This window comes from Vigna unguiculata, chromosome 4 (genome assembly GCF_037176805.1).
Source record: "Vigna unguiculata cultivar grain cowpea cultivar isolate G323 ecotype 2 chromosome 4, ASM3717680v1, whole genome shotgun sequence".
Lineage (NCBI taxonomy): Eukaryota > Viridiplantae > Streptophyta > Magnoliopsida > Fabales > Fabaceae > Vigna > Vigna unguiculata.
Window position 1 is genome coordinate 6,369,211 of NC_140795.1, and position 20,699 is coordinate 6,389,909.

Here is a 20,699-nt window from a genome sequence, read left to right on the forward strand (position 1 = left end):
TATCCCATACTCATCCCCATAGAAAAAATTCATCCCCATCCTCATACCCAAATCCAACGAGTATCAAACTTGTCTCATCCCCCATCCCCACCAGGTAACAGCTATAATCTCGTACTCATACCCGTACCCATTTTCTTACCACTTCAATATTAATTTTAATTATCTTTTATAAAATAATAAAAAATTATGGTAAAGAAAACATAATATTATGAAATATTCAATTTCGATATCAAATACTTTGAAATAAATTATAATTATTTACATTTTAGATTAGAATACCAATTTGTAAACATTAATGAAACCTAGTTGATAAAATTTAAAAATATTTTTAAAAAATATAAAAGTAAAATAAATAATCAAATTAAAATATATTTTAAATGTTTGTTTACTTCAATTTTTTAAATTCTAATGAATCTCTTTTTTATACACTAATTAAAATTTTAATACATCACTTGATCAAAATAACGGAAAGAATAAATAATAAACATAATAATAAAATTTTGACATAAATATTGTATCTTTTAAACTTCATTATATGTTGGATGGTGATAAAAAAATATTCATGGGAATTACATTAAATTTTTATATTGTAGTAAATAAAGTTATTTATACAATTATAGTGAAAAATTACAGTATGATTGATAATAAGTTATAAAATAAAAAATAATTAAATAAAATATATTGAAATAGTATTTTACAGATGAAAATAAACAACAAATAAAAATATTAAAAAATTAACAAATGTGTGTCTTTGAAACAATTTGAGAAACTATTGAAAGAAATCGCACAAAGAAAAACAAATGTATAATTAAGGGTATGATAAGATGAAAAATATCTTAGAGATCTAATAAAACTTTTCTAATAACAACATATATACTTAATAGTTGAGAAATAGGAAATTGTTTTAACGAAACAAAAATGTTCTTCGAATGAAATAAAAATTAATAATAATAATAATAATAAATAAAGAATTTTTTTATATTACCTAGGAAGTGAAAGGTTTATGCTATTAAACATTTAAGTTGAGAGTATTAAACATTCTCATGTGAAAGGAAAATATACAATAAATAAAAATATTAAAAAATAATAGAAATATTCAAATGTGAGACATAATTTTTTTTTTAATTGACATACATCATTTTAACATAATTACATAAAGTTTATGATAAGATAAAAAATATATTGGAGATGTAAATGAGTTTCATGACAAACCAAATAATTAGAAAAAATAAAAAATAGAAAGTATATATATATATATATATATATATATATATATATGGTTACTTAATTAATTGTAATAATTTAAACTGGAACGAACATATGGCGGGGACGGGTATTATTGCGGGGATATGTATATCCTCATACCCATCTCCATACCCAATTGAAAAAGTTAGGGAATCCCCAACCTATACCCATACTCACTCAATGCGGGGATTCCCCGTCAAAATAGGGACGGGTTTCAGACAATACCCATGAGGGCGAGTTTATTTGTCATCTCTATTATGAACTATCTATATATTCACCTACTTAGTAAAACCTCTTTAGACTCTATCATGGTCCTTACCTTTCATGTCATACTGTACCAAACTGTAACATTGGTTTGATCTTAACTTATCAAAACCAAACATAACTCTTTCTTAACTTAACTAACATAATCTTGGACATTTTCAAAGATCATAAAATGTGATAATTATCAAGTTACGTCATTCTTGACCAATAATATATATACAAAGGATATAAAATAACCATAAAACATATAAGTTTTTTTTTTATCCAAGCTCATTGAATAAAATAACATTTACTTTTACTTTATTTCTATATTTTTTGAATTACAAAATAATAATAAAATAAAATAAGAACTTCAAATAAATAACTATATATATGGATTAGAATATTATAAACAAATATAATAACAAAAATATAAATTAATATAAAAGATCCGTGCATATTTGTGCATAATTATAGATAAATAAAATGAATGATATGTAAGTATTTAAAAATAAATAAAATAAAATAAATAAACAGATCTATAATTAAAGATAAAATTATACAAAATAAATAAACAGAAATATTAGGTAACTAAAAATAAATTAAATTATATAAATAGATAAGATCAATGTGCAATTGGAGATAAACTTAATTAAATAAAAGAATAGGATCTGTACATAAATACACACTATTTTATATTGTACAAGTTGCTCTTAGGTTACAAAAAACTAATGCAAGGCTATGGAGAACCAAGGAATGGAGAAAAGAATGAACCTACTAAGAATGAAAGAAGCACATGACAAGAAGTAGAGGCTACAGGTACAAAAGAGAAATGCGGAGGCAACTAATACAATGGAATTCTTGAGAATATATAGTGCAAGCAAACTTTTTCCATTTAATCAACCTCCTCAGTCAACAACTTTTATTGTTTCCCTTTATCTAAGTGAAAAAGTAAGTTTGAGAAGGAATTTTGATCAAGTCTAAATCTAATATAAATCGAGTCCAAAATCAATTAAGTCGTTTAGAATTTAAATTTTTAAAATTCAAAATGTGATTCAATCTAAATCCAATTAAATGAATTTAATTTAAAACAATATTGATTTAGATTATTATATATTGGACCTCAAAATTTGAATCTTTTATCCACTCTTAACCGTAAAGAACATAAAAAAACACCAAATATAAAAAAGTAAGAAGTGATAGATAATCATCAAGTCTACGTATGGTCATACATTTTGTGACCACATACTCTATCTTTATATCATGAAATATGTGTCTTTTAAGTTTAGAAATAATGAAGTTAAGAAAGTTGTGATTGAATTAATTTCCATCATGAAACATAAAAAGCTTTCAACATAAAGAAATAGGAAAAAAATCTAGAAAAGAATATTGCTAAAAAGTTTTTCTAACCATATTTGAGAAGTTATGATGAACAAATGAATCTCTAAGGAGATCCAATCCTGTAATCCTAACTCTAACCCTAACGTAGGACCTATCAACTAATGTCAGCCAAGTTATTTTTAATTTTTTTTACTCTATCTATGGAGACTTTCTAGAAAGGATGTAGTCTTATTTGGGTGAAAAAAAAAAATTTGTAAGTAAAAAAAAAAAAATTACTTAACGAATTTTTATGAATTTTTTATGTTAAAAATATGTTAAATATATAGATGATAATAACATATACACGGACAATGGTCATACGATACAAAAAGGAAATTAAAAAAAAAAAAAAAAAAAACTACAACTAACATTGTGCTGTTGTGACCCAATAATTTAATACATATAAATGCATAAAATTATATTTAAATGTCAATTCCTACTCTTTAAGCCACTTGACAAACCTATTAAGGTTCTCCCATGATTCACCTCCTTTGACTATGTTGTTCATAAGTTTCTCCTTCAACTCAAAAGACCTCGATTTCACGTTCTCATCACTGAGGAGTTGTTCCACTTTCAATTTTAATTCCTCGCATGACACAACTCCATTTTTATCTTTGTCAAATCCTAACCCAACCTTCAACTCATCACAAATGTATCTTCCGTTCTGAATTTGTTCTGCAAAATATGGCCAACACAAGAAAGGTACTCCATTGGACAAACCTTCCATGGTAGAATTCCAACCACAGTGAGTGACAAAACAGGCTATGGCAGGGTGGCTTAGAACCTTTTGTTGAGGAGCCCAACTAACTATCTTACCTTTGTGCCCTTTGAATTCTGTAGGGTATTCCATTTTATTGCCTTCTCTTATAACCCAAAGAAAAGGTCTATTGGTGAGGACTAACCCAAGAGCAAGTTCATTGAATTGGTTTTGATCAAAAAGAGTGATACTACCAAATGCAACATACAAAACAGTACCATGATGTTGTTCATCAAGCCAATTTATGCAAGAGAGATCTTCTTCCCAATATTGTCCAATTGCTTTTGTGGTACCAATTTTACTGTCATAACTTCTTAATAATGGACCAATTGGTAGGATCTTAGGAACAAATGATAGTGCACCAGGTTCAAGTTCATGTGTAGTGTTGCAGAGCCACCATTCTGCCAAATTTAAACTTTGACAACAGTGTATTAGATACTGAAATATCATCTTACTACTTATTATGTCTCCTATGTTTAACCAAAAGAAGTCTCCTATGTTCATCTCAGCCATACTTGATGATATTTGAATTGTCTCTTTTGTTGTTAATCTTAAACCTGCAATACAAAAAAAAAAAAAAAAAACATTATTGTGGCAATTTTTTTATTCAATGTTTAATTAATAGGTCTTACTGTCTCTTATAATCAAAATATTTATTAAGTTTGCAACATAAAAAAAAGTTGATAAAATTCAAAATTATTTTTAAAAATATTACAAGAAAAAAATAAGTATTTAAGTTTTAATGTTTTAATTAGTTTTTCTAAATTCTAATTAATTTTTTTATACACTAACAAAAGTTATAATACAGCACTTGTGCAAGTCGAACGTTGTTTTCGGGGAGCTGGGCAGAAGGAAAAGAGGCTCCTAGCGTGAAGGTTGCTTGTCTCGCCCAGGAAGTGGGAACAGTTGAAAACAAAGTGGCGAACGGGTGCGTAATGCGTGGGAATCTGCCGAACAGTTCGGGCCCAATCCTGAAGAAACCTAAAAAGGTTGTTTGATGAGCCTGCGTAGTATTAGTTAGTTGGTCAGGTAAAGGCTGACCAAGCCAATGATGCTTAGCTGGTCTTTTTGGATGATCAGCCACCTAATAAAATGAGTATTTTAATATACTTTAAATGGGTCAAGATCTCTATTAAGATGGGTATGGAAATGGGATGAGGCTGGTATCTCCATATCCAATTGAAAAAATTGAGTATTATTTATATCAATACTTAATCAATGTAAAGATTCTTTGTTAAAACATAGATGAGTTCAAATAAATTTATAAACACGTGTTTATTTATCATCTAATATTGAATACTTCAATTGTATATGCACCGCATAATATAATTTCATAAATCACTATAAAGAAAGACACTAGTATGAAAATTTGTTTTTTCTTGAAGATACTATATTGGTTGATAAGCATGGTCACGTAATTTGTATTAGTTGTTCAATGAAACTATTAAAATCATGTTATTTATATTTAAATAAATCAATTTAACTAAATTTTATATATTGGTGTAATATGTTGCATGGAAACTTTGAGTATGACATCTGCATAATAAATGTAGATCATACACAGAAATAATCCTCAATTAAAAATTAATTTTTTTTAACTATTAAATTGTACACTATTAAAAATTTTCATATTACATATTTGCAAACTTGTTAAAAAAATTTACAAGAAAAAACCTTTTTCTGCCTTTTTTTTAAGAATTTTAATTGGCAGGTAATTCTTTTGTGGATAATTATTTCTTACAAAATTATAAAATTTGCAAGTATTTCCTATAAAATTTGTTGCGAAAAGTGTTTTATACAAAATATTTTACAAAAAATTGGTAACAATTTCTTGCAAAAGTTTTTTTCACAACAAAATTTGTAAATATTTCCTACGAAAAAAATTTAAAAACAAAATTGGTAGAAATATGAATTTTTTTAGAAGTAATGTTTCATATTTTACCTTTGAAATAAAAGTTAATAAATGGTCTAAACTCAAATATCAGTTTAAAACATCAATTAACACACATAAAATATAAAAAAAAAAATTGTTAAGTTAAAAGGTCTACTTCCACTCACTTTTAAATTTTGAAATCAAAATATATCATAAATTGAAACAAAAACCAATTTCAATTTTATATTAATTCAAAACTAAAAATATATTTAATCTTAAATTAAATTAACTAAATCACATTTAAACTATTCTTTTATAAAAAAATATAAAAATAGAACAGTGTCTAAGAACAGCACAGTAAAGGAGTAATCTTACCATCGGAGTCTAAGGTCCCATCATGAATAAGAGAGGGAATACTGTACGTTAGGGCAAACGTTGTAGCTGATGCAGGGCCCACTATTGCTCCTTTCATTCCAAATTTTTTCCCAACATCCAACGCCCAAGCCATGAACAAATCTGCAACAATGAAGCTGATTTTGTTCTCACCTTTCAAATGCATATTATGTATCAGTTTCTCAAGTTCTTTTGGCATCGAGTTCTGCAGAGCATCACACAGCTTGCCAAAATCGTTTCTATCATCATCAGCTCCTAACCCATCAGGGACTGAAACCAACTTCATCACCGATTCTTCCTCATGCTTCCTACTATGTTCTTGGTCTCCAAAGGAACTCACCACTCGCTTGTGGTCGAATTCTGTGTTCACGAAAACCACTTTGCAACCATTTTTGACCAACTTTTGTGACAGGATCATCAAAGGGTTCACATGTCCTTGTGCAGGATAAGGTAGCACCAGTACAACTGGAATATTGCTCATCTTCTCCTTAGGGCTTTTTCTGTTTCTGAGGCCCTTTATTATAGTGATGATTCTGGGATATTTGTTCTCATTTATTCTGGTCTTCTTTATTTTATGAATCTATTGCATATAGAGATGATAAATAAATCCACCTCCATGGGTATTGTTCGAACCCATATCCGTTTTGACAAAAAATCTCCACATTGATTGGGTTTGGATAGGATATGAGGAATCTTTAACTTTTTTTTCAATTGAATACGAGAACGTGTATGGGGATGTACATATCCCAACAATAATACCCGTCCACGCCATATCTTTGTGCTTGTTTAAATTATTAAAATATTCATAATTAATTAAGTAAGCATATATATATATATATATATATATATATATATATATATATATATTTTAATTATTTGGTTTGCATTAAATTTATTCGCAATTTTTATCTTATTATAATATTTATGTAATTATGTTAAAATTATTAATGTCAATTAAAACAAATTTATGTCTCACATTTGAATATTTTTATCATTTTATAATATTTTTATTTATTGTCTATTTTCCTTTCACATGAGAATGTTTAATACTTTTAATTTAAGTATTTAATAGCATAAATCTTTCATTCACTAGGTAATATAAAAAAAATTCTTTACTTATTATTAATAATTTTTGTTTCATCTAACAAACTCTTTTGTTTCGCTAAAATAATTTTCGTTATTTCTCAACCATTGAAAATATATATGTTGATATTTGAAAAATTTTCATAGATCTCTAAGGTATTTTTTATCTTATCATACACTTAATTATACATTTATTACCTTTGTGTGATTTCTTTTAATAGTCTCTCAAATTGTTTCCAAGACACATATTTGTTACTTTTTAAATATTTTTATTTTTTGTTTATTTTTATTATGTAGAATAGTATTTCAATATATTTTATCTAACTATTTTTTATTTTCTAACTCATTATCAATCATACTGTAATTTTTTTTACTATAATTATATAAATAATTTTTATTTACTATAATATAAAAATTTAATATAATTGTCATGAATATTTTTTATCACCATCCAACATATATTAAAATTGTGAGACCCTAGAAAATGGTGTTTTAAAAGTGATAGTGGTTTAAAAATAGTGAGACTCGATTATTTTAATACTAAAAGGTTTTAGTATAAATAGAATTGTTATAAACGAGTTTCATTATTTTAAAACACACCATCTCTCTAGAAACCACTTTTCTAGAGTTCTCTGACTTCTCTCTAGAGGTTCTGTCAATCTGGTCGTCTGATTGAAGAACCGCGACCATAGGATTGATCCTCTCGGTGAGCTCTTCAAATTGGACCGATCAGTTTCTCCGTTCGCGTAAGTTGAGTTTCCGCTCTTTTTTTTAGTCTTTGTCTGTTTTCTGTTGCATGCAAGCCCTCTTCCGCTTGCATGCGACGTTTTAATCATCAGTATGAGTCTCTGCTGATCAGTGATCATAACGGTATGTCCTGATCGTTCTTGTGATGTTTCTATGTGTAGATAGAGCATCCTGTGGAGTTAGAGGTGTTGACGTTTTTAAGGCGTTGACGTTTGTAAAGCTGTCTAAACAGGATAACAGGTAAGGGAAGCTAACTGTTTTACTTGAATTTCGTATAGAAATCATTCTGATGACTTTGAATTGCATGATTGATTGTTGTATGAGTGCTTGAACTGTGTAATTGAGTGTATGCTTGGATTGTGCTAGATTTCTTTACTGTTGTATGTGAGAACAGATTGGGAATCTGGTATTTTCGCCTAAGCGAGCAGCTCTCGCCTGAGCGAAAACACCAGAAACTCATCCCTTGTCTCTGCGCGAGATCTCGCCTAGGCGAGCCAGTCTCGCTTGAGCGAGAGTCACTCTCGTCTAAGCGAGACAGCTTAGCCTGAGCGAGAATTCGCCCAGAGTTTGGGTTGTTCTCTGTTTCAGGCCTCGCTCAGGCGAGAATGACTCGCCTAAGCGAGAGAGCCTTTTCGCCTGGGCGAGATATTCTAGCTTGGGCGAGAACCTCTGCAGTTGAGTGTTATTTCCCTTGTTTCTAATGGATGAAACTATGTTTAAATGTTAAAATGTGAACTTAGTTATGATATGCATGAATTGTTATGACTAGTAATATGTGTGGTGAAATTGCATGAAGTTGGAATATGAGAAGAAGTGGTTGAATTAGAATTTCAAGGGAAATTCAGAAGAGTATGTTAGTGTGTGTAAGGACATGAGGACTCCGTATGGGTTGGTATCCTGACGCTCCAATAACCATTAAGGCTCATGTAGAGTGTAATGGATTATGTCGTGAGGAGTAGCAGGAGGTCCTAGTTTGTGGACCCGATTCAGTCACAGACGCGAAGGGGACTTACCTTGGGAGTGGTTGGGTGATAACCCCTTGTGTCCAAACTCTGCAGAGTTTGGGAACCGTCACAGGTGCAAGCCACCCAGAGATCCAATGTCGCTTACATAATCCGGATATCGAGTCTAGAGTAATATATCTGCATTGTGTTTGGGGTGGTTTATGTGATTCTGGTTAAAATGAGAAAGATTGCATGATTTCTGTTTATAATTGAACTGTATGATTCATTTAATCAGATTAGCTTACCCTTGCTTTCTACGTGTTTGTCTCGTGTTGTATGTTTCCTTTTGCGATGATCACCTATTCGGTGGGAGCAGATGTGGTTGCAGTGTCAAAGGCGCTTCTGGAGGATGAAGAATCATCGTTTAAGTGTTGAGAAGGAGGCTTCCAGTGGGAGCTTTAGCAGTGGTCAGTTTAAGTATAGAGTTTATTAGTTTAGTTTAAGTGTATAAGCGATATATTTTTATAGTCATATCTTTTGTAAGACTGTATTAATATATTGTGTACACTGGATTATCTGTTTTGGAACTATGATGAAACTCCCTATTTTTATTAGCTTTAAGCTGCTGAAATTGGGATGTTACAAAAATTCGAAAGATACAAGATCTATGTCAAAATTTTATTATTATATTTATTATTTATTTTTTGCGTCATTTTGATAAGTCATGTATTAGTGTATTTTATTAGTGTATAAAAAAATTCATTAGAATTTAAAAAATTGAAGTAAACAAACATTTAAAATATATTTTAATTTGAATATTTGATTTTCTTTTATATTTTTTTAAAAATATTTTTAAATTTTATCAACAAATTGAATATTTTTTCATTAATGTTTGCAAATTTAATAAATATTTGGTTCTCATGAAACTTTATTTGGTATTCTAATCTAAAATGTAAACAATTATAATTTATCTCAAAGTATTTGATATCGAAGAAACATTCATCATCCTCCTAATATTGAATATTTGATAATATTATGTTTTCTTTACCGTAATTTTTTATTATTTTATAAAAATTAATTAAAATTAATATTGAAGTAGTAAGAAAATGGGTACGGGTATGAGTACGAAAATATACCCGTTACCTTGTGGGGATGTGGATGGGACAAAAGTTTGATACCCGTTGAGTTTGGGTATGGGGATGAGTATGAATTTTTTTCTATGGGGATGAGTATGGGATAACGAAACTCGTTCCCACCCCATTCCGTTGCCATTACATATTAAGAAAAGAAGAAATTACCAAAATTATTATATTACCCAATTTCTTTTATTAACATGTGTTGTAAAAATTATTATTATTATTATCAAATTTAACTATAATAATAATAATAATTATTATTATCGTTTATGATTGGAATGATTATTGGATGTTTATGCTAGATTGGAATGCTATAATTATACAAAATCAAATTATGCAGTATTATACAGACACGCTAAGCGAGAATATGTTTGTCGAACGAATTCAAGTTCAGGTTCAGAGAGCTCACTGGCTTTATAGTTGCTGAGCGAATCCAAAGTCAGGAAGCTTACTACCTTTGTAGTCCCTAAACGAGAATTGAGCGAATTTTGGAGAAATTTACTTCTGTGAAATATAGTGATTTATTCGTTAAGTGAGTCATGTGGTCGCTGAACGAATAGACATTTGTGCACTTCGTGCCTAACGAGTGGATGATTTCGCTAAGCGAATACATTAAAATCTAGTAGTCATTTTCGATGCTAAAACTTTGGTGTGTTGTGGTAAATGTGGATTATTGCCTAGGAAATGATTGATATATGAGATGTAATTGAGATTGGTTATATGAGGTTTAGTTGAGACTTGTTTAGGATAATTCAAGGAGAATTAGTAGTGATTTGTAGTAGTGTATGCATTGATATAGGAATTTAGTTGGAAGTTATTCCGATGCTCTAAAAACTATCAAATTCTCAAGTAAAGAAGGATAGAGTATATGGTGAGAGGAACAAGAGGTCTTAGTCTAGGAGCTTTATCTTGGTAAAAAATGTTAACGGACTAACCTTATGTGTCGTATAGTAAAATTCTTTGTCTATTGCTCTATAGAGCATTGGATATCACCACAAATGCACAACATACCAGGATTTTTAATATCAATGTATGTATCCAAATAATTGACTCTTGTTTGATTCGTTGTATGTGGTATGCTTGTCTTTATACCAATTATTTATACACCACAAGTGCATACTCATAATTAAATCAGACATAGTTTTCCTTTTTTAATTCTTAGCTAACCTTTATTTTAATATTTTGGTTATAGTTAATGTCGGTTATGTTGATACCAACCTTATTTATTTTTAATGTTTATTTTAGTTTTGTCACCAATCAATACTAATACAAATATTTATTTAATAAATACACCGAAAATATTTATTTATTTAATAAATATTTATAGTTTTTAAATACACTACAAATATTATTAGCAATTATTATAGATTCATTGGAAATATAAAAAAAAATGTAGGATATTACTGGATTAGTTGTAAATATTCAGACCACAAAATTTATGATTCATATAATTTGGATTTTCTCTAAGATTTGCAGTAAATATGGTCCTTGTGCCTTAAATATGGTCCTTGAGAATGTGATGCTATACCTTCCTTTTCTGCAACATTTTGATATTTAATTAAAGTGGACCAAGTGAAAAAGACCCCATCAATGAACTCCATTCAACTTTCTTCATCCATTTTCAGAAAAACCATGTTCACAGGTTCTGCTGAGATTCAGAATTTTTTTATAATAAAAACCCTCTTTTTGAATTTTTCTTCCTTTCCTTATCTTACTCTGCTTTGTTTGCTTGTTTATGTATTGTTTGTCTTCTTATTGAATCTTTGATTGGTTATTGAAAACTTCAATCGTGTGTCGGTTCAAATACTTGAATCGATCAAATACATGAGAGGAATTAATTATCTACTTGATTATACAATTCAATATATAGCACTTTATTCAAATTGGATCAATTCAATGGGAGGATAATCAATTGGGTGATGGAAGTATAAAACAAGTTAAATGAAATATTATGAAAGACTATTCATATTAACTATACCTTTAAAATATTATATTATGTTCATTAAAGCAGCTAATAAGTAGAGATAAATAAACAACTCATAACTTAACTAAAGGTTTACACTCCAATTTTTATCTGAAATTTGTTAACTTCACTTTAAAAATCTTTCAATTGAACTTAAAATTAGTTATAGATGAACAAGCATGGACCAATGGACCAATATGTATTTATTTGATTTGTTTTTCAATACTCTTTGTTGGAAATGGCCTATGGAGATAAAAGAGGTGTCGGTGAGCTTGTGGAAATTTCATTGTGCTAGTTTTCAAATAAAAATTTATACTCATTCTTGTTTTACATCTCAGAAATTACGTTTTATTTCTATTTCTATTGGTAGTTACTCAAGTATTCATTAAATAATTTTTTACAAAAAAATAAAATAAAATAAAAATAATATTATTTAAAATTAAATCTAGAAAGTATATACATATTTTTTTAATATCAAATAAATTAAAAGTATTTTAAAAATTTAAAATAAGAGAAATATCTACATATTTATTTTAGCCAGAATAAATTATTTGAATCCATATTTATATCAGATAAATTGGATAAAAATTTAAAAAATAACTAATTCCAATTTTTATTGTAATTTGTTACTTCACATTAAAAATCTTTCGATTGAAATTAAAATTAGTCATAGATATACAAGCTACATGTAAAATACCATAGAACGAAGGTCATTTGGATTTAGATGTTCTATATATAAACAACCGATGAATTTTGAATTACTTTTTTAAATCATTATATTAATTTTATAATATAAAAATTAAAAAAAATAGATGGTTTTTAAATATTAAAAGAAAATATAAATTTTATATAATTGTAGAAATAAAAATGAATGTTCCGAACTCTAATTTAGGTAATAATTTAATATTAATTATTGTATTCGAAATATTTATTTACTTTTAAGGTTTGAAATTTTTGTCACATTTTTATTGTGAAAAAATATTTCTATTTTGATTTTGATTGTTTTAAAATATGAAATTTATGATTTATTTTAAAAAAAATATAAATAACCATGAATTTTGAATTATATTTTAAAATTATTATAACTATTTTAGGGTTAAATATGTTTTTGTCCCTTAACTTTTTCAGTAAAAATTGGAATTTGTCCATCTTTAAAATTTTTGTTCAATTTACTCCCCCAACTTTATAAATGTGTAGATTGAGTCTTATTAATCAAATTTTGTTAAGTTTATTTGATGTTTCAAATGCGTTTCATGATAGCATTTGAGTTGTTGATACTGTTTGACATATTTTCGCTTCAATATTAGCTAAGAAACGTGTTTAAAATGTTAACTAAACTTAAAATTTGGTTGAAAAGACTAAATTCATGCATTTTTAAAGTTGAAAGACTAAATTGAGTCAAAGTTTGGAATGGATACTAATTCCAATTTTCAGTGAGAATTAAGGGATAAAAACATATTTAACCCTTTATCTTAAAATATAGAAATTAAAAAAAATATAGTTTTAAGTATTAAAAAAATATAAGTTTGATATAATTGTAAGAGTAAAAATGAATCTGTTTTGGAATCTGAAATCTTTACTACTATTTTATCCTTAAAAATATCTCAAAAAGATAATAAAAAATATATTTAAGTTACTCTTTATCTAAACTTCTAATCAATATTAGAGAAACAATAAGAAAATAAATGCAATGAAGAAAAAAAAAGGGGAGTGTGAAGGTTGTGGCATGGACCAATGGAACAATAAGTATTTATTTGATTTTTTTTCGATACTCTTTGTTGGAGATGGGTGATGGAGATAAAAGAGGTGTCAGTAAGCTCGTGAAAATTTCATTGTGATTAGGGATGTCAACGGAGTGAGTATAGTACGGATAGTAGCTCTCCCGTACATGTACCCATATTCGTCGGGTATTCGTTATGTGGGTACCCGTTTATTTTTTTCATATTCGTGGGTATCCACGGGTACCTGCGGGTATTTACAAAATTATTTAAAAAATAAATATTTAATCATAAATTCAAATAAAATAAAATAAAATACATCACTGTCATAAATTTTAAATAAAGTTCAAACAAACTCTAGTCCATACAAGTCCAAATAATCATAAAAATAAATATAAAATGTTGCTCAACATAATGAAAATTCTTTAATTAGTGTTTTGATCAACAAGCCCACTTTCTCCAATTGATTCTTGAGAAAAAATTAGGGCAAAATATTTTTTACTAATATATATATATATATAAGGGTATTTTTGTGAATTAAAGTTTAGCGGGTTCGGGTATCCATGGATACGAATACTATGATACCTGTACTCGCCCCGTTAACATGTGGGTATCAAAAATATCCATACCTGCGGATAGCGGGTATCCATTTTTAATATCTATTTTCTACCCATTGCGGGTTTTATCCACAAATACCCGCGAGTACGAATAGTCTTGACATCCCTAATTGTGCTAGTCTATTATATATTAAAAAAAGATACTATTAAAATTATGATATTTTTTTTTATTTATACGTGTCATAAAAATCTAGTGCATATTAAGAAAAGAAGATACTATCAAAATTACCAAGTTATCCATTTTTTTATTGACATGTGTCATAGATTATTATAATTATTTCGTAAAATCAATTAACTGTACCATATTATGATATCAATTTTATATATTATATTTGAAACTGAATTTACAACTTCGTTACTTTAGTAATAACATTTACAACAATATAACTTAATTTCATGATATTTATTATTTTATTTTTATATTATTATGATTATTATCAATTATAACTATAATTATTATTATTATTAACTATAATTTTTATTATCATTATTATTATCAACTATAAGATCATTATTACTACCAATTATAAGTATTATTATAATTATTATTAATTATAATTATTTATATTATTATATTATTATTATTATTAAGAACTATAATTATTATAATAGTTATTATCATTATTATTATTATCATTATTGTTTTTTTATATTATGGTTAGATACACATTTTACTTTTACCTACCATTTTGGAATCATGTTTCAATTATAGTAAACATTGGCTTAAGTCTGCACTCATTTAAGTCTGCATCCCATTTAAATCGGCATTTGAAAAGGAAAAATTCTCGGATCAATAATTTTGTGAATTTATTTTCAAAAAAAAAAATCATGTAAAATCATTTGTGTAATGTCCCATTTAATTAATAAACGTAATTAAAAGAAACGCCACACACAAATAGTACGATATAGCAGTCTTGGGGTCCTTAACCCAACCCCTACAAGCTGGGCACACCATGATGCCGAAAGAAGACAGTTGAAAAGTCTAACAAATACGGGTAGAGAAAATAAAGCATAACGAGATACATGGGACAAAGCCCTAAAGAAAACCAAGATCCATCCCATGCAGATCATGCAGCGGAACCATCACCTCCCTGTTGTCCGCGGGTGTTCCTCGCATCTGCTCACATCAACAAGTTAATGATCATCGCAAAAGAAAGTACCACACAGCAGAACACACAACAAATAAAAGTAGGGTAAGCTAAAGCACAAAATATTTCATCCATCAAGTCCGATATAATTTCACAGTATCATACACTCAATTCAACCAAGCATGTTATGACTCATCAAGCAATACACTATGACTCGACTTGACTCATCCGGATACATATAACTTGGTCGGATTCAGCGGATGCTTGCACTTGTGGTGGATACCTCTGCTCTCCCCCGAGCTATGTGTTACAGTGTTACAATAAATCAATTTTCCTCACCACAAGGTTAGCCCTTAGAAGATTTCAGGCCTCCTGCTACTCTCACCACAAGAGTCAGTCCACTCTAGGTGAGACTAACTGACTCCTTAGAGTGTCAGAATGCAACCTTACCTTGAATCCTTACCTAGTTATATAGATGGGGCACCACCATGGACACCCACTAACAGGGGCCATGGAATTACGTCCCGACCACTGAAGCGTGACCCTGAAAGTCTCACCTAGAGACCTCAAGGACTTATGCACTAACACAGACAAAATATGATCACACAATCAAATAGTATTCCCCATGCAAGGATATATTCATTATGTCAACCTTTAAAGCCAATACCTTTCATGTTTCCAGGTCCAACTCATTCCAACTCATCATAATCCATCCATGCACATAGGATTCAACTCATCTCGTTATCATGCCACTTTAATAATACCCATCTCATTTAGTTCGCATGCCAATTTTCATACCAAACCCATCATCTACAATTCATGAAATCATGCCACGCATACATAATACTCCATTATATACATGTTTCTCATCATAACATTCATACCCAACCAAATACCAATCATCCAAGAATAAACAAGCATCCAAACAGTGCACTGCCTCGCCCAACCCCTCGCTCAGGCTAAAGGGTCTCGCTCAGGCGATACGTGCTCGCTCAGGCGAGCCCCCTTCGCCTAGGCGAGGGCTAAAAAAAGCATCCAGAAACCAATGCGGGATCTCGCCTAGGCGAGACCGCTCTCGCCTGAGCGAGATACTCGCTCGCTCAAAATGAAGAGTGGGTCGCCTGGGCGACCTTTCGTGTAAGGAGGGTTTGGGTGAGTCCCTGTTCATCTCGCTTAGGCGAGACTGGCCCGCTTGGGCAAGATTAGCAGGTCTTGCCATTGTTTTCCTGCAATAGTCCCTCGCTCCAGCCCAAGCAACAGATTCATACAACAGTTTCAAGCGTTCAAAACCAAAATAGCATCACACCCGCCACATAAACTCGAAACAACAGCCAAACAACGAAGGAAACGGGACATATGAGTAAGGTCTTAGCTTCCCTACCTGGAAATGGCTAGCACAAGGCCTCGTCCCTAAACAGCGGAGAATGGCACCACAAGGGGCGACTCAAGGTGCTGGAAAGAAAAGAGAAACAGGGGAAGAATGAGTTACTCAACGTAACCGTAGCAGAACTACAAGCACGGTTGGAAGGATACTTACATGGAGTATAAGTTCTCTCAACTCAACGTGACAGTGGAAGCAAACCCTAGCGGAGGGGGTTGACGGCTGTAGTCTTAGGTTCTCTGAAATAAATGGAAAATGAGACTTAGGGCAACTAAGATTGATTTTTTATCTACTGGGCCAGTCCTTAGGTCCACTTACAAGGACAGCCCTTTTAGTTTAGGGCAGAAAGATAAGGAGCAATCTTAATGGGCCTTACAATTTGACTTTATATTCTATTACATTTTGTTTATATATATACTAGCGTAAACAAGGCGCTATTGCGCCTGTGTGTACGGATTATATTAATAATTGATGATATTATAATGTTATTAAGTTAATGAAAAAAATAAAAGTATATTTATAAAAATTAAAGTGAAATGTATGGATAAAATATGAGAAAAATAATTGTTGATGAATAGTAGGAGAAAAAAGAAGAAGGAGATAAATAAATAGTTTTATAAAAACTTGTAAAAGTAACCGTTAATTTTAAAAAATTTAATAAATAATTAAATTGTAAAGGGTAAAGTTGGAATTATGAAATGTGGACACAAAAGAGGGAATCTCCTTTATATATAGTTATATAATATATATATATATATATATATATATAGAGAGAGAGAGAGAGAGAGATAAAGTATATGAATAAAATAAAATAATAAGTTCTTCTTGTAACATATCTCTTATATTTATCACATATGTTATATCTCTCCTATTTTTTTAAATTTTTTACAAATTTTTAACCCTCATAATATTCCATATTATAATTATATGACCCATAATATTTCTTATTGTAATATGACTGTTAAAATTTTATAAGTTCGCATCCCAATTAAGTCCGCATAAAGCTTTCAAGATCAAAATGCGGGCTTAAGTAAATGTTTAATGTACTTGCCTTGCACTTTTTATTTGTTTTGTTGTTCATTTATCTTTACATTTGAAAAATTATTTCAATGCAAAAAAAATGGTTACTAAAAGTAGTAAAATAATAAAACTGAAAATTATTTTTTTATTATAAATAATTATTTAAATTTAAAATATAATAATTAAGAGGATAAAATTAAAAAAACAAAAAAGGGCACAAAAAATGTTTATCTCTTTATATATGTAGTTGTATTATTATTATTTTTTTTATCAATATTATTTTAGTGTTATTATTATTATTATTAATTATTGTTATTGTTATTGTTTATTATTATTGTTATTATTATTATTATTATTATTATTATTATTATTATTATTATTATTATAGTTAGACACACATGTTACATTTATGTACTACGAGATCATATATCAATTATTTACACTTTTTATTTATTTGTTGTTCATTTTATATATATGTGTAATTATTTTAATTTGAATTAAAAAATAGTTACTAAAATTAGTAAAATGATAAAACTGACAAATAATTTTTTATTATGAATAATCGTTTAAATTTAACAAATAATAATTAAGAGGATAAAATTGTAAAAACAAAAGAGAACACAAAAAATGTGTATCTCTTTATATATAGTTGTTGTATTATGAGATATTATTATAATGGTATTGTTATTATTATAATTAGACACATATCTTAATTTAATTTACTACGATATATTTTTTTAATTACTTGTCTTTTTTATGTGTTTTATTGGTAATATATATATATATATATATATATATATATATATATATATATATATATATATATATATATATATATATATATATATATATATATATATATATATATATATAATGGGCATAGAAACAAACAATACAGGATTTACACATGGTCATAAATTTGTTACATTCTTTTTATCACAAGCAAATAATTCATTAGTAATTAAAAGCTAAACTTGAGCCGAAGATAACTGCATATGAAATACATAAACTACATGGTATACAAACACACTAATCCAGATCTAGAGTTAACATATTCACACAATGTCAACTCTTATTCTTCTATCTCCTTCACAAACTTCTTAAGATTCTCATAGGATGTTCCTCCTTTTGCTATGTTGTTCAACACTTTCTCCTTTAACACCATAGACCTAGATTTCATGTTCTCATCATCATTAAAGAACTGTTCCACTTTATTTTTCAATTCCTCTCGTGATACAACTCCATTTTTATCTTTGTCAATCCCCAATCCAACATTTAACTCATCACAAATATGTGTTTTGTTGGAAAGTTGGTCTCCAAAGTATGGCCAACACAAGAAAGGTACCCCATTGGACAAACCTTCCATGGTAGAGTTCCAACCACAATGAGTCACAAAACAGGCTATGGCAGGGTGGCTTAAAACCTTTTGTTGAGGAGCCCAACTCACTATCTTACCTTTGTGCCCTTTGAATTCTGTAGGGTATTCCATTTTATTGTCTTCTCTTATAACCCAAAGAAAAGTTCTGTTGGTGAGGTCTAGTCCTAGGGCAAGTTCATTGAATTGGTTTTGGTCAAAAAGAGTGAAACTTCCAAATGCAACATACACCACAGAACCATGAGCTTGTTCATCTAGCCAACTCATGCAAGAGTGATCTTCCTCCCAGAATTGTCCCATTGATTTTGTAGTTGCACTTTTGTTATTATCATTATCATTGTTCCTCAACAATGGCCCAATTGGGAGGATCTTCGGCATGTACAATAATGTCCCAGGTTCAAGTTCAGGTGTGGTGTTGCAAAGCCACCATTCTGTCAAATGAATATGTTCTGCACAATACAGCAAATACTTGAGCACTTTTTTACCAGTTTTTGGCTCACCCATATTCAACCAGAAAAAGTCTTCTGTGTCCATCTCAGGCATACATGGCGAAATCCGAATTCTTCTGTCTGTCGTTGATGTTAATCCTTCAATGAAAAATACCGACAGAAAAAAGAAAATAATTAGCTTACGCAATATATTGTATATGTCGAAGATTTTACGTTGACTAAAAATATAACGAGTTTATATCATATAAGTGTGCAGTGACATTTAAGACTTTAAGTTAGTAAAGACAATTAAAAAATTATTTGAGTCTTATTCGTACAACCTTTAAAAAATAAAAGTAAATAATTGAGTAAAACAAAATTTAGGAGGCACAAATATATGAGATTAGGGAACAAAGTTATTTGGTAAGAGTTTTAACAAAATTAAGGAGTGTTTGTGCACGTTCAACTACATGTAAGTCAATACAAATATTTTAAGATTAAAATAGGTTTAAAGTTCATTTTTTAATCTTAATACCTAAATCAGAGTCTAAAATGAAATTATAATATTGTTACCTAGATCAGAGTCTACAATGCCATCATGAATAAGCATAGGGACGCTATGCAGCAAGGTGAAAATAGTTGCTGATGCTGGACACAACACTGCTCCTCTGATTCCCATTTTCCTTCCAACATCCAAAGCCCAAGCCATGCACAAATCTGCAACAATGAGGTTGATTCTACTCTCACCTTTTACATGAATATCCTCTATGAGCTTCTCAAGTGCTTCTGGCATGGTTTTTGGAATGGCCTCACAAAGCTTGGCCTGATCGTTTCTGTCATCATGAGGTCCTAAACCATCAGGGATTGATACCAACTTCAGCACTGATTCTTCATCTTGTTGCTCCACCATGGAACTCACCACTCTCCTGTGGTTAAACTCTGTGTTCACAAAAATTACTTTGCATCCATTCTCAACCAACTTCTGTGAGAACGTCATCATGGGATTCACATGCCCTTGTGCTGCATATGGTAAAGCTAACACAGTTGGAATTCCCATTATTTGGTTTCTGTTGATTCTGATTTCTGAGGTTAATTATGCATTCATTGTTCATATATCATATATATATATATAGGCCCTATCCTCACTATATCATAATCAAATGTCTGTAGTTTTATAGCAATTACTATCTCTGTCGTGATCAGTCTAAATTTTCGGCTATTATACTAAGTTCTATGAACATTGATCATGTAAGAAATGTAGAAAGTTTCTTGAGTTCATATCAATGACTTTGTTATCCTATACCTTTT

General features: G+C 29.4%; 2 protein-coding genes across 3 annotated transcripts; both read right to left on the minus strand.

Moving 5' to 3' along the window:
• Positions 1–2,136: 2,136 nt before the first annotated feature.
• On the minus strand, positions 2,137–6,406 carry LOC114181740 (UDP-glycosyltransferase 83A1-like). 2 transcript variants are annotated; one of them, XM_028068276.2, is made up of 3 exons: positions 5,874–6,406; positions 4,437–4,628; positions 2,137–4,182 (listed from the first exon to the last, which is right to left on the minus strand). In XM_028068276.2, the coding sequence occupies exons 1-3, from the start codon at positions 6,370–6,372 to the stop codon at positions 3,305–3,307; spliced, it is 1,569 nt and encodes a 522-aa protein (XP_027924077.1). In that variant the 5' UTR covers positions 6,373–6,406; the 3' UTR covers positions 2,137–3,304. The 2 variants fall into 2 exon arrangements, with proteins under 2 accessions (XP_027924077.1, XP_027924078.1); XM_028068277.2 differs by lacking the exon at positions 4,437–4,628 and having other exon boundaries at positions 5,874–6,404.
• A 12,143-nt stretch (positions 6,407–18,549) lies between these two features.
• Positions 18,550–20,498, minus strand: LOC114181540 (UDP-glycosyltransferase 83A1-like). The gene is made up of 2 exons (XM_028068015.2): positions 19,965–20,498; positions 18,550–19,550 (listed from the first exon to the last, which is right to left on the minus strand). The coding sequence occupies exons 1-2, from the start codon at positions 20,446–20,448 to the stop codon at positions 18,661–18,663; spliced, it is 1,374 nt and encodes a 457-aa protein (XP_027923816.1). The 5' UTR covers positions 20,449–20,498; the 3' UTR covers positions 18,550–18,660.
• Between the last annotated feature and the right edge of the window lie 201 nt (positions 20,499–20,699).